This window comes from Stegodyphus dumicola, chromosome X1 (assembly GCF_044657685.1).
Source record: "Stegodyphus dumicola isolate Sdum_Otavi_A_Nest chromosome X1, ASM4465768v1".
NCBI lineage: Eukaryota > Metazoa > Arthropoda > Arachnida > Araneae > Eresidae > Stegodyphus > Stegodyphus dumicola.
Genome location: NC_140780.1, coordinates 27,244,905 through 27,258,796, shown reverse-complemented (window position 1 = coordinate 27,258,796; position 13,892 = coordinate 27,244,905). Strand labels below are relative to the sequence as shown.

Here is a 13,892-nt window from a genome sequence, read left to right as displayed (position 1 = left end):
CTTAAAGATCTATTTTATTTTTAGGATATTATTACAAAAGTGAAATTCAGGCATAGAATAATATTTTTAATTGAATTTATTCAGTTCCCATTTGCTCATAGGTCCTTAATTTTTTTTCATTAATGGTCCTTAAAAGTACTTAATGTCCAGGTGAAGAAATGTGTACGAACCCTGGATGTATTGGTTTTTAACTGGGTCAGTTGATATAAACAAATGAATGTGTTATCAATGCTTTATTCCTTCCCCCCCCCTTTGCTGATATAGCGGGTTTGATGTATCATTTTTGAGAAATTTTTTTTTGTTGGATTTTTTAGTGTTAAGACAGATATTTTGTATGGTTTAGAGAAATACTTTTACATCTAAATGGCAAAATAGAAATGGTATTTAATGTAAGAGTATATACGAATCATAAATAAGTCTTTTTCTCAACATCGATGATGATGATATTTGTGCAAAATTGGGAAGTGATAGTATAGCAATTTTAACATGAACATATTCATTTGAGGGAAGTTAGTGCTAGTTTTATAAGAGATTATTAACAATTTTTATTTTTATTAATGTGTTGGATTAAATGCAATCCACAATTTGATGTTTTTACAATATGTGTTTAAGTAAAAATTACATTGTACTCTAAAAATGATAAAATTTTTAAGAAGAATATAAGAATAGTTTCTAAATTCATTCTGATAACTACCTGAGTGTTCCTCTTATAATGCACCAAAAATTGGAACAATTGGACAACAAATTTATGTGAATTTTTCCCAAAGTTAGGCTTAGCGAAGCGAGTTGCCTGTCACTACAAGACAATGCATCCGGTCAGTGGGCCATTCCAAGAGAGTGATTATGTGATACAGCTGCCAATCATGAACTGGTTAAAGCAAAGTATTTGTTATTAGCATTATAAAAGGAAATTAACTTGTAATGAAAAGAAATAACTAGTGATATTTTGTGTTACATCCAATCTCTTAACATTTACTCAATAGATAGCATTTTTTCTTTTGTCCTCTGTGTCCATTAAGGGAAATAACTGTGTCCATTAAGGGAATAATTAAGGGAAATTAAGGGAATAAACTCCAATGAAATGCTGAAGCATGATGATACACTGCAATATTCAAAGTTGCTATGGAGTCTAATTCATTCCATCAATAGTTTTTGTTGCTCATGATGTGTACGTGTGATTCTCATCATTGTATTTTCTGTGTTTCCAGACAATCTGAACACTTCATTTCTATCATGCAAGTTATTGGTAAAGTAGTCCCCCCCCCCTCGTATTCTTGGTGTTGTGTTTTAATGGCTAACAGATTAGTATGTATCTGGTTTCAGCCTAGGATTTGCAACCATGCTTAGTGTCATTAGACTTCAGAAGAAAAGCTGTATTTTATATTTGAGATATATATGATATTAAATGCGTATGCAATAGGCAAGCTAAGCTACCAGCTGTCCAATAAGAACCAGGAGACACCTGATGTGTCATTTTACTCTCCATGCCTTGCAGTTAGTAATTTATCTGAATTTAGATTATCCCTTTCAGAAGAATTATTGTGCTGATTTGCCATGTCTTCTGATTTAGGTGATCCGATTTTCAACTGCATTTTCAAAAACCCGATTTGCAGCATATTTCATGTGATTGGTTCAGTTTTATTTCATTATTTTTGCATATTAATGTTATTTCCAGCATCTAAAATCGTTTGCATTTTCTGACTACCTGTTTTTAAAAAAATAAAAAAATGTTAATATCATGCAGGTATGTAGATGTGTGCAGATCAGCATAAATTTTTCTGGTTACAAAATTCCTAAGAAATACTCAATTGCTCAGACAAAATTGACTGTTTGGTATAGAAGTAGATGTGAAAAATAAATCTTGGTTGGCAGTAAAATAACACATTTTTACCCTTTTATATATGGAAGCAATAATACCACTTCAAAATTACATCCATTTGTTACTTTCTTGTTTGTATAGTTTTAGAAATTTACTGCTCATCCTTACTTTAGAAGATATGTGGAGGAAACAGATGCCTCATGGGATCACCTTTGTGAGCACGAGATCACTACCTCTCTGTATAGCCTTTTGGGAGGTTGCAGCTTAAGGTGAAGTGCTGTTACAAGCCTTTTTTTTTCTCTCTAGCTTCTCATGGAGAGAAAACTGCCTTTGCGTTTGCTGTGTGTGGAGAATCGCAAAACTTTAAAGGAAGATCTTGATAGTTGGAAGTGGGAGGTACTATACCTAACTTGGTGCTTTGTCCTCTACCTAATATAGATATGGGTGGTATTTGTCTGGTGTTGCTAGTGTTAATTGGTTCATTATTTCTTAGTGTCAGTTGCTTGTTGATAAACTGAGAGTTTCTGCTTCTAGGAAAGCTTTAGTGAGCACATTGCCTTTGCTAACTGTGGCACTAGATCTGTATTGCCTTGTTGGTGGGTCTGCTCGACAGGTCCGACTTTTTTGTATCTTCTCATTATGTATCCTAAAACTAATTTCAAAACTAAGCAGACTGAGATACTAAGAGTAGGACTAGTAGAAAGTGTACTGAACCAGTCTCCTCTGTCTTTCCCCCCCCCCAAAATAAGTCCATCAGTTGATTTGAAAAAAAAAAAAAAAATGTGATTGTTCTGTGTTTAACCCTTTCATGTCACCTTTTTTATTTATAATTTTTTTTAATTAAATAATAAATGACAACACAAGTGTGCAAGAACAATTTTCTTTACTTTTTGGATTTTACATTTTCAAAAAATTCGTGTGGGACATAAATGTCCCACCATCAGTTTCTGGTTTGATATTTTGTATGATCACTGCTTGAGCTTTCCATATTCTCCTGAAGAAAGTTACTTTCATCCATATTGGATTCTGAAGTCATATGTGGTGGAAGGAGCATATTTGGAACCGCTATCTTGAAATGTATCTACATCATATTCAGACTCATCCCAAAAATGATCAGCAATCTTTTATAGTTCTCTGTTGTCTGGCTTCCTCTTTTTGAAAATAAATGTATACATATGCATATTTTTGAGCACACAAACAACAAAAACCATCTGTGGCGCATTTATCCCCAATAAGAATTCAAGAGGGACATATATGTCCCAGGTTGAAATTTTTTCAGAAGAAAAGAGAATCAAAATATATTAGCAGTTTCATAAAAGTAAGTTGCACTTTCAGCCGCTGTTTTACAGTAAGGAAAGCATCAAAAAACAATAGAGACTCGCAGGTATATGTTAGGACACATTTGCTTTGTTGCTGGATGTAGACCGAGTCAAAGAGCAGGCTGAAATTGGCCAGAAACCTTTAGTCAAAGTCCAGTACTTGAGTGGGATGTAGACTTGCACTCTGTTATAAATGTACATCCCTTTTGAATTTTATTTTACCTTGGGATATATATATATAACCCATTAGACGCGAAAGGGTTAAAAGTATATACGGACTTGTATGGAAGAACCTGAACAAGTAAAAAAAACCTTGTTCAGTTGACCTGATTTGGAAACAATGATTTCTAAAGCCCTCTTACCTTAAAATGATATGGTTCCATTACAGTTTTTGGACTTAAATCCTCAATTTCTCACTTGGGGATCAGAACTTGCTTTTCTGTATGTTACAAAGGATGAAATACCAACCAAATTGTCAGATCTGAATGTATTGCTGTCCATTGAATCAAATGCAAAAAGTCAGCTGATGAACAACAAAACAAATCATCCTGACCTTCAACTCATTCTGATCTGCCAAAAAGCATAAAAGTGGGTACTTGTTTCATTAGACCATATATTCCGAACCCAGTGTCCCACCATTTTGGCCATACCAAAAGACCGTGTTGTGGCATCTCGTGTGGTTGGCCATGGTAGTGAAAATTACAGTGATAAACCACTGTGGGTAAGCTGCAATTGAAATCGAACAGTTTTTTTCAAGATCCTTATGAAACTGGATATGCAAGAGCTAGAAAAATAATAAGTAATACCCAACTGCAACACAACATGAGCTATATGATTATTACCAAACCATTACTAGGTCAACAGTCACCTACACCTCTGTATGTGCGTAAAAAAAGGGGGGATGTACCAATGTAAATTCTATAAAGAAAGAAAATGTACAGAATAATAAACAAAAAGGATGCTAAATAGAAACTGCCACCTAAATAGAAAACTTCATGGAAATGTCACACCTTTCGCCAAAATCTCATTACTATCAAGGATGTGAATGATGTGTATTACCTTTCGTGCTGAACAGTACAGACAACTTCTAAAACCTGAATAGCAAGCAAAGCTTAGGAGATAGTCCTTCACTAGAAAAGATAACCCAGTAGGTGAACATGTCAATGGAAGTAGTCTTCTCCCACTTGGACTGTCCATGAAACGCATCTGACTGCATACCTCCAAGCTGTTGTTAAGCAGACTAATTTTCATATTTTGGTTCCAAATGGTTAGCTCTTATTTGCATCTAAAGGATTTAATTGATCAGCAAGATTTGTTTTATTGTGCAATAGTTTTGAATATTGAAATCAGTATGGATGGCGTATTATCTATGTGCCCATACATGAAAAAATTTTGAAACTGCAGGGTTAATATTCATGCCATATTTTTATAGCTGGTTTACTATAGGCAATACTTATTCCTGTAGTGCTTCTTTATGCAGATCATTTATGTAGGTAGAAATCGCCAAATACAACTAAACTATCACCATCTTGTTATTTTCAGATGAAGCCATATTATTGGAGGACACTGTGTATTCTCATTAACATGCTTTTAATGCAATTATGGAATTATATCTTATTTAATTTTTTGCATAAGTTTCAAATGATTTATGCATTTGAAATGCATATAAATTGGAAACTCAATTTCAGGGAATCAAAGAAGAAAATTTTAAGTCTTCTGAAATGGACGAATTGGAATTCAAATTTGATGAAGAATTGAATAATGAAACTTTTGATAAAAGAGATGGTGATCCGGCTGCAGAGTATGTATTTTGATGTCTCTGTTGTGTATTTTTTTAATTGTTTTATAATTTGCACTTTTAATGCTTGATGTGCTGTATAAATTTTCTTACTTGAAATCTTTAATGTGGTAGCATCCCAATATATTATCAGTTATAATTTTTTTTTAGCCCTAAAATTATGGGGAGTGGAGGCACAATACACTTCACTCATAAAAGGTTAACGTATTTCAATTATTATGAAATCCCACCAAACATGAAAGTTAGCAGAGATGTCACCAATCGTTTCAGTGGAAGTTTAAATGAACAGAACTATTTAATTAGATAATAAATAAACACAAATTATGAATATAGCATAAAATAACATAAATTGCTTAACATAATTTTTCGTGTTACATTGCCATTTTTTCCACTTTCTAGGTCGCATATTGTGGCTTTTTTAATGCCTAGATACAGTAACTTCAAAATTACTCCATCCACTTTTGTGTAGTCCGAAATATATTTTTTTTTTTTTTTTTCAAAATGCAAGGGAAAAATAATTGGAACTTTTTATGGTTGTGTTGTGATGTCATGCTTATCCATTATTGGTGCTAAATCACATTGTTTGGTGGCAATGTATATGTCTTAATAGCATTGCAAGCTCTATAATGGCATTGCAAATCTCTCACTCACTGAAATTTTCAGGGTAATTTTAATGTTTCAGCCTTGCAGAAATGCTGTACCAGTATCGTTTTTTTCTAAGGGATGTGACAAAGGGATATAGAGAAAGAAAGAAAAAAAACAAGCTCACCTGACTTGAATCCAATAGAGCATTTGTGGGATATGCTAGGCTGATGAATTGCAGCCCATCAAGTATGTCCTACATGTATACTGGAACTTTCGGAGAGCATTGCTTGCTGAGTGGAGAAATCTTCACCAAAATCAGCTTGATAGTTTGATACTGAGCATGCCTAGACGTAGTACGGACTGTATTACATCGTCTGGGAGGCATACCAACCATATAATGTTAAGTTTTTATAAGGGAGATATTTTTTGCAATTACTTCTGGTAGCAAAAAGCGTAGTTTTCATGAATGGTATCATACATAAATCATCTTCTTTGTTCTTTATCTTTTGCATAATATGGGCTTTATGAATAAGTCTCATAGGTTTCGTTTCTCAACTTTTATTTGCTAGAACTGCTTTATCCTTTAATTTATGTACATGAGTGTAGTTGAATGTATAATAATATTTTATTTATTAAATAATGTATTTTTTATTTTGAGTCTGTATCTAGCTTTATATTTGAATTAATCTTGCAAGTTTCATTCATCTGTTCTTCACAGTATTAAAACTCAATCATTGTATTGTTTAAGTTGCTTTTGTAATTTATTTCTGTTTTGAAACAAGTTGAAATATACAGGGTGTTTCTGAATTCAAAAGCAGCAACATGTTCAAAGGGTTGATAGTAGGTATCAAGAGAATGAAAAATTGCCATATAACACGGGCTAGCAAATCACATTTAGTGTTAGAAAATCGCAAAAATAATTGTGAAGGGCTTGATGTCGAATGGAACAAAAGTGGCTAATGATAAGTAGAAAAACATTTATTTAACATAAGGCAGGACTACAGTACATCCCAGTGCACCATCAGAAAGCGGACGATAGACAGTTTAATAGAAATTGTTCGAAATTGCACCTGTGAGGTTCATTGCATAGCTGATGCTGACAGACAGTGGATTGCCAGATACATTCAAACATACCTGTTATACTGGTGATGTCTGCTGAAGCAAAGAGAGCTGTGCTGTCAGGTCCTCCTGTGTATCTGCAGGCATCAGATAAACAATTGATTTCAGGTGGCCCCAGAAGAAAAAACCTAACAGATTGAGGTCTGGGTAGCATGAAAGCCAAGCAATAGATCCACTATGTAGCATATATAGCGGAATATGTAGCATTAGCATGTAGGTGGTTATGCAACACAATCACAAAACTGACTGGTGCATCATCATGTACAAAACACATGTTTTAGAGCACAGTTGCCGGTATTCTCTGCATCAGATTCAGAAGGATGTGCTGTAGAGAAATAATGTAATTTGCACCATTGAGGTGTCTGGGCAGAAGGTACACAGTCCCAACAGATGATCTCCAAGAATCCCTGCCCAGATGATAATTACAAACTTTTGACGAGACAGTGCTGTGGGCATTTTCGGATGAACCATATCCACATTGTGCATGTTGACCACACCTTTTCTAATAAAGTAGGCTTCAACCGAGAATAAAACAGGTGGGAAACTGGGAACCATTCTGTTTGGCATCAATTGTATGAACTCTACCCAAAGAGAATAGTTGGGATCACCTGGGAGTTGAACCTTTTGCATGTAGAAGGGGTACGTTTTCTGCTGGCAGAACCTTCCACATCATTTTATGACAAAGACTCAGTTTAGCTGGAACAGATTGTGTACTGCTCGACGGGGAAATGGCAAATCATTGCAATACTCGGTTTTCTGTTTCAAATGTGCGCACACTGCATTCTTGCCCTGCATTTATGTCTTATTGTTTGGAAGGTGTAGCCATTCATCAATGTTTGTGAAGGTAGTATGGTGCAAGCAATGCCTCCTTGGATATTGCTCTTGGCACCACATCCTCTGTGCTAGTCATCTATTGTCGCTTGCTGAGCGATAAATCTGATGCATGTCTGCATGTACTGTTTTTACTTCCCCCATATGCATAGGTAATGTCTGTATGAGAATATTTCTTCTCAACTGCTGCTTTTGTTTTCCCCGTATGCATTAGAAATTTGCATATTAAAAGGTTTCCTCTTCTCGAAGCAGTGCTCCTTACCCTCACATTTCTCTGGCCACTCTCTTTGTCAGGCTTATTGTCCTCTCAATGTCTATTTTTTGAATTTTTATCCACTAAATGTTTTAGAGCACAGTTGTAACCTGTATGTTCTGTGGTAATTTTCCCCACTTTTGATGCCTATCATCCCTCTGAATTTGTTGGTTGAATTCAAAAACACACTGTATATAACAAGTGTTTGGGCACTTTACGGCTTCTTCATGGTACAAGTTGTTAATTTCATCATCCAATCTGTTCAAACTGTATGAAAAGTAGATCAGTGAATTCTTTTTGCCTCATTCAGTTTCAGTAAGTTCTATTCAAAAAGTGTAACACTTACGTTTTTAATACATTGCAATAGAAATGGTTATAAACAGTGTGGAATAACCTTAAAGTCCATAAACCTTCTAAATAATCTGATAGTTTTGTAAGAAATATGATATTCAGTGTAAAAAGTTATCAATTTTTGTTTGATATAAAGTGTTCATTTCAGGTCCAAGAAATCTAATTATGAACTAAGTGACCAAGATGTCAACAAACTCATTATTGTAACACAGAGTGCTGGGAATCGTAAACACGATCGTGGAAATAAACCAAACTGGACTCCATATGTTATGAGCCAAGAAATGGCATCTACTATAAACGATGGTCTGCATTATTATGAACAAGATCTGATGGGCAGATATCAGTCTGATGTAAGTTATATTCTTCTGTATAATATTTTGTTTGTAGTTAGTTTTTCTTTTTAACTTTAATTGAAACACATCTTAATCTCCTTCAGTATTATGTAAATAAGGTTTGTACAATTGTTAAAAGCCCTTGGTTTTTTTCTGAAGCAATTTTTGGTATTTAAAAGTCTATAATTTTAGCCAAAACCAGTAAAAATGTCTGATATAAGGTTGGACTCATCTGATATTTGTTTTTTATGGCTGCTGTGTGAATTTACATTTTAAAGGAATATTTTTAGGTAATTTGATTGACGAATATGCATTTGATCGGTTGTCATTTATACTACTTCTAATGTAAATAGTGACACACCCAAGTTTTTAGGCACAAGGCCCTATTTTGATTGAAACATTAACATTTCAAAATTTCTTTTTTTCTAATGAAGTGTCCATAAAATATAGCATCAAAAACAGCTTTTTCCATTTTAAATTTAATAAAAATAATTTTTTATGTGATACTAAATTTGATAACTTATCAACAGATAGTTGTGAGATAAATTTGTGTTCAAAATTTTTGATTTGAAGATTTGCGATTTTTTTTTTTTTTTTTACAAATGTAATGCAGTTGATAAATATCATTAAAATAAAGATAATGTATTAAAAATATATTTAATAAATAACATTAAAATGAAGCTTTATATTTTCCTCTGTCATATCTTAAAATTTTGCTACTTTTTATTTCGGCTACTTAGAAATACTTGATTCTGAAAAATGAAACAAGCTAATGCATGCTATGAAACACTTTATAACAAATGCAAAAAAGCTATTGTAATTATTTTTTAATAAATTTCGTTCATCATATTTTATATTTTTTCTTGATATTTTTTTTAATTCTTGTGTACTTGTTTCAGAATATTCAAATGTGTATCAGTTTTTTTTCCTTTAAAAATATCACTTTATAATTTTCTTTTCTCTTTTTTCCTCCCCAAAAATCTTCTGCCATTTTGCTCTTACAGAGTTGATGGGTTTTTTTTTTTTTTTCCCCGAATTTTAGAACTTGCACCTCAGAAAATTTAGAGATTTGAAAGCAAGCCTCACAGTTCCAGAAAAAATGTGACAAAATGCAAAATGTCTTCATGGTACTAACACATGATGTGATGGACATGTTTTACTGGAAGTTTTGGTTGAATTTTTTTTTGGGGGGGGGAAGAACAGTGAAAGTAAATTTTTTGCTTTTCATCTAAGAAGACTTTCTCTTATCTTCCCTATGTTTTCTCTTTTCACTGAACACAAGCCTGGAAAGTTGCAAAAATGGCTCTAATCTTGTCATGTGAACAAGCGTGTATAAAAAGGAATTTTTGTGTAAATAAAAAAATTAAAAAGTGACAATTCAAAAGAATCATCCGGAGGATCATATGGTTCCGGAGGTGGGGATTTTTAGTACTCATTATTTTCATGGGACAAATTCATAAAGACACACAAGACGATTGTTGGTCATCTAATCCCTTTCCAAATACAGCATATTTTTCAAAAACAATATCAAGGATAGGTTTCGGCAAATATCGATGGCATTTCAATAACCATAAAGACGTCACACACAAATCAGATCGATTATTCAAATCTTTGCCTACACTAAATTATTTGTTTGAAAAATATGTAACATTTATAAACCAAAGCTACAAGAATCATTAGCTGAAGGCATAAGTACTACAAGAGGATAATTATTTTCTCGAAGCAGTGCTCGAGTTTACATTACCTGAAAAACTTGTAAAATACATCATACTCGTAAGAATATCATCTTAAACAACACGGATTATATTTGCAATTTTCCTGTTTATCCAACTCAAGGATTACAGTTGATCGAAATAATATACACAGTAGTTTTGCGATATACTGACATCTGGCACCATTTGTATATGGATAATTTCTGCGTTAGCATTGGTAACACAGAAGCTCTTTTACAAAAAAAGAGTACAGTTTGTAGAACCATCAGGTAAAACAGAGGTGTACCAGAGTGTCTGAATGGCAATCAAAGAAAGAAGCAAGTCTCATCTCTTTAATCCATTTGGCAAATATGAAGGAAAACCATCATGTTGAGCATGCAAGAAAACAAAAAATTAAAAAGCAAATAATTTGATCAACTAGTACGTGAAAGGAGTAGATCAAGCTAATCAGTATTTGTGATACTATAGTATTTTGCATGAAACAGTAAAGTGGGGAAAGCAATTAGCTATGTACGAGGGCTGTCTGAAAAGTTTCCGACCTAACAAAGAAAATATATATTTGTTTTCCAAAATTACCTTTATTTTTTTACATAAGTCTACACATTTCTTAAGCAATTCTTCCATTCTTTCAACCCAACCAAATAATACGTGGAATTCTTCTCTGTAGAGTCTGGTCATTTGACGAAATTTTGTTTCCTCCAAGTGCGTCTTTTAGCTTAGGGAACAAAAAAAAAAAACGTCATTTGGTGCCAGGTCTGGCGAATAGGGTGGGTGGTCAAGCAGTTCAAATAGTAATTTCATGGATTTTTGCTATTGCAACCGCTGACGTGCGAGATGCAGCATTGTCTTGGTGAAACTAAATTTTTTTTTTCTTTTGCAAATGTGGCCGTTTTCCCGTAATTTATACCTTCAACTTGTTAAGTAATGTTACATAGCATGGCCCGGTAATGTTTTCCCCTTTTCAAGAAAATCCCCAGCAGAAAGAACAGTTTTTGCCATTTTCAGAGCTGATTCTTTCTTTGCAGTTCACTGTTTTGACTGTGCATTTGTTTCTGGGCTGTAATGATGAATCCAGTTTTCATCTACGGTGATTAATAGTCGAAAAAACTCCGATTTATAGCACCAACAGAATGGTGCAAATGTTCATTTGGACATGTTTTCAGTCCAAAATGAGCAAATACGGCACCCAGTGTGCAGCCAGCTTGTGCATACCAAAATCTTGGTTCAATATGTGGCAAACTCATTCTTTGGACATGCTAATAGCCTCTGCTATCTCTCTAACCTTGATTCGATAATTGTCTATCACCATTTGGTGGAGTTTAGCGATGTTTTTATCACTGGCTGCAGTTTTTGGCCCTTCTGAACTTCATTGTCATCCAAGCTGAAATGGACACTTTTAATTTCAGCTGCCCAAAATTTCACAGTAGTAAATGACGGTGCAGAGTCCCCGTTCACTGTTTTCAAGTTCAACTTCTCTTTAATCTGCGTAGGCATGTTACCTTTCAAAAACAGATATGTAGCAACAGCATAATACTCAATTTTTTTTTTTTTTCCATTTTGCTATTCTGTATTTTATTAACATAATTGTAAGGCGTATATTTAAATGTAAAATTAAAAAAGGGTTTTGTTCAGAAAAAAAGTAGACAACAATTTATTGCAATTTTACTGAATGGTCAGACTCTCAAAAAAATCACAAGAAAACTCTCTGTACATTATCAGTCTGTGGCGAAATGTATCTGCATGTTGTGTGTTTAAAGAAAATTAGCAGCTTCTTCTATATGTTTCTAAGTACATAGTTTTTTTTAACAATAAAAACCTTTAATTTTTAAAATGGAGAGACTTATTAAGGAAGAAATTGATTACATAAAGGGAAGGGAATTTTTCTTCAAAGGTATGTTGAAACATTAAAGTTGGTGATCAAGCAGAGATTAGTAGGAGCACTGATTTGTGTACTGATATGAGTAAACTTAGAAAAGATGCTAAGTAGAAGGAAATTAATATAAATTAGCTAAAATATCTGAACATTTTTCAAATTTAAGAGACGATGCTTTGTGTGTTGTTGCTGCAAAAAAAGTGTTTTGTAGCTTTTATTACATAATTTTCCTATGTTTTAAAAACCAGTGTCCTAAATTATATGTGATTACTTATTGTATTAAACCATAAAATGTTTTTAGATTGCAATTTAAATTGTGCTTTTTTTAATTATTATTTTTAATAAAAAATGTTTGATAGGAATCATTTAAATATAAGAACCCAAGGGTATCTATCTAATTAAATATTGAATTATATATAACCCATTATTCCCCCTTAGAAATTGTCTCTACATCCTAATGTTATTGCCTTTCCCTAATCCCTACTGTGGAAGCAAGATACAACAGTAAATGTAAATATTAACATAAAACTTGATCCCTTACAATGAGGGAGACTTAAATTATGCAAAACCACTTATCACCTCTAATGCATCACCGACTTATTGGAACTTTACAGTGCACTATAAATCCTTGCCAAGGGCTGATTTATGGAATGTGATCTTGCATATATGTGTTATCTTAGTTGTTTCCATTTAATTTGTCCAACACTAGAATTTCATTCAAGCATAGTTGAATGTTCATTCATCAAAACTGTATGCCTGCTGGCATAAGCTCTGGCTAGAAGTTGTCAAGAATTTTAAAGGATTTCCATCGATTAAAAATGAAGTAAAAGAAAATATACAAATTGTAAAAAAAAGGGGGTGTTACAAAAGAGAAGGTGGTGAAGAATTTTCAGATATAGAAGAGGAGGGAAAAATTCATCAACTGTCATTCACTAACTGAAAGCTCATCAGTTCTAATGACAGTAAATTAGAGCCATTTTTTTTTTATTTTGGCATGATTAAATGGGAAGATTAAACTTGTTTCTAGAACATTTTATGTATGCTTTAAAGTTGACAAATTGTTTTGGGCAATAAATGTGAGAGAGATTGGAAACATTTTCTACACTTGTGTATTCCTTTCTCTTACAGTAATTCTTGAAAGATTTGTGGCTTTTAAATGAAAAGAAATATTTTGGTGCAAATTAATAAAAGCATGGTTTTATATTATTTTTATATTTTAGCTATCTTGCTTATATATTTGTTGTGTGCATTCGGAAGTTAATCTACAATTAGTAAATAAAAAATAATGAATGAAGACTTGGATGATCTTATAACCCCAGCTGATGGTGAAAGCACTCATAATTAAAGTAAATCACCTTTACATTACAAGAAATTGAACGAATTTTTAAAAAATGTACAGGAAATGTTTTAAAAAATGACTGATTTCGTAATGGAGATTGAGTCAAATGAAGAAAGATGACATTTTAAGAATAGCCTTGAACACCTTTGCACTTCTTGCCACGAAACTTTGTAAAAACTTCCATCCATCATTGTCTAAAGCAAAAATTACCAGCTTTTATGAAAATAACTGTATCATATACTTATTAAGCAGTAATAAAAATCATTTCAACTAACATTGTTTTATTTTTCCTTTTAATTAGAATTGCATTACTAACAATGTTATATATATTTTTAAATTCTAAATACTTTCTTAATCTGAATTATATCCAGCACATTTATTTCATAGAAAGTCAATTTTGTAGAACATGGTTTTGCTAATGATGTAACCTCCATGTTTGGCAAGGGTTTACTGTGCTAAGTGGGGTGAAACTCAAAATGAGGCTGTGGCGCTGACTGGGTTGGACAGAGAAAGCACAACTAACTATCAATATTTAACAACTGTGCCAACATTAGGCGCTCA

At 33.1% G+C, this 13,892-nt stretch overlaps 1 protein-coding gene across 3 annotated transcripts in view; it reads left to right on the top strand.

Moving 5' to 3' along the window:
• The window catches only part of LOC118181497 (la-related protein 1-like), a 133,607-nt gene that overhangs the window by 70,288 nt on the left and 49,427 nt on the right, over positions 1-13,892 (top strand). For all 3 annotated transcript variants that reach the window (XM_085808350.1, XM_085808348.1, XM_085808349.1), the window contains 2 exons: positions 4,827-4,939; positions 8,224-8,425. In XM_085808350.1, the coding sequence (XP_085664476.1) occupies positions 4,827-4,939; positions 8,224-8,425 (315 nt within the window). The remainder of the gene's footprint in view (positions 1-4,826; positions 4,940-8,223; positions 8,426-13,892) is intronic.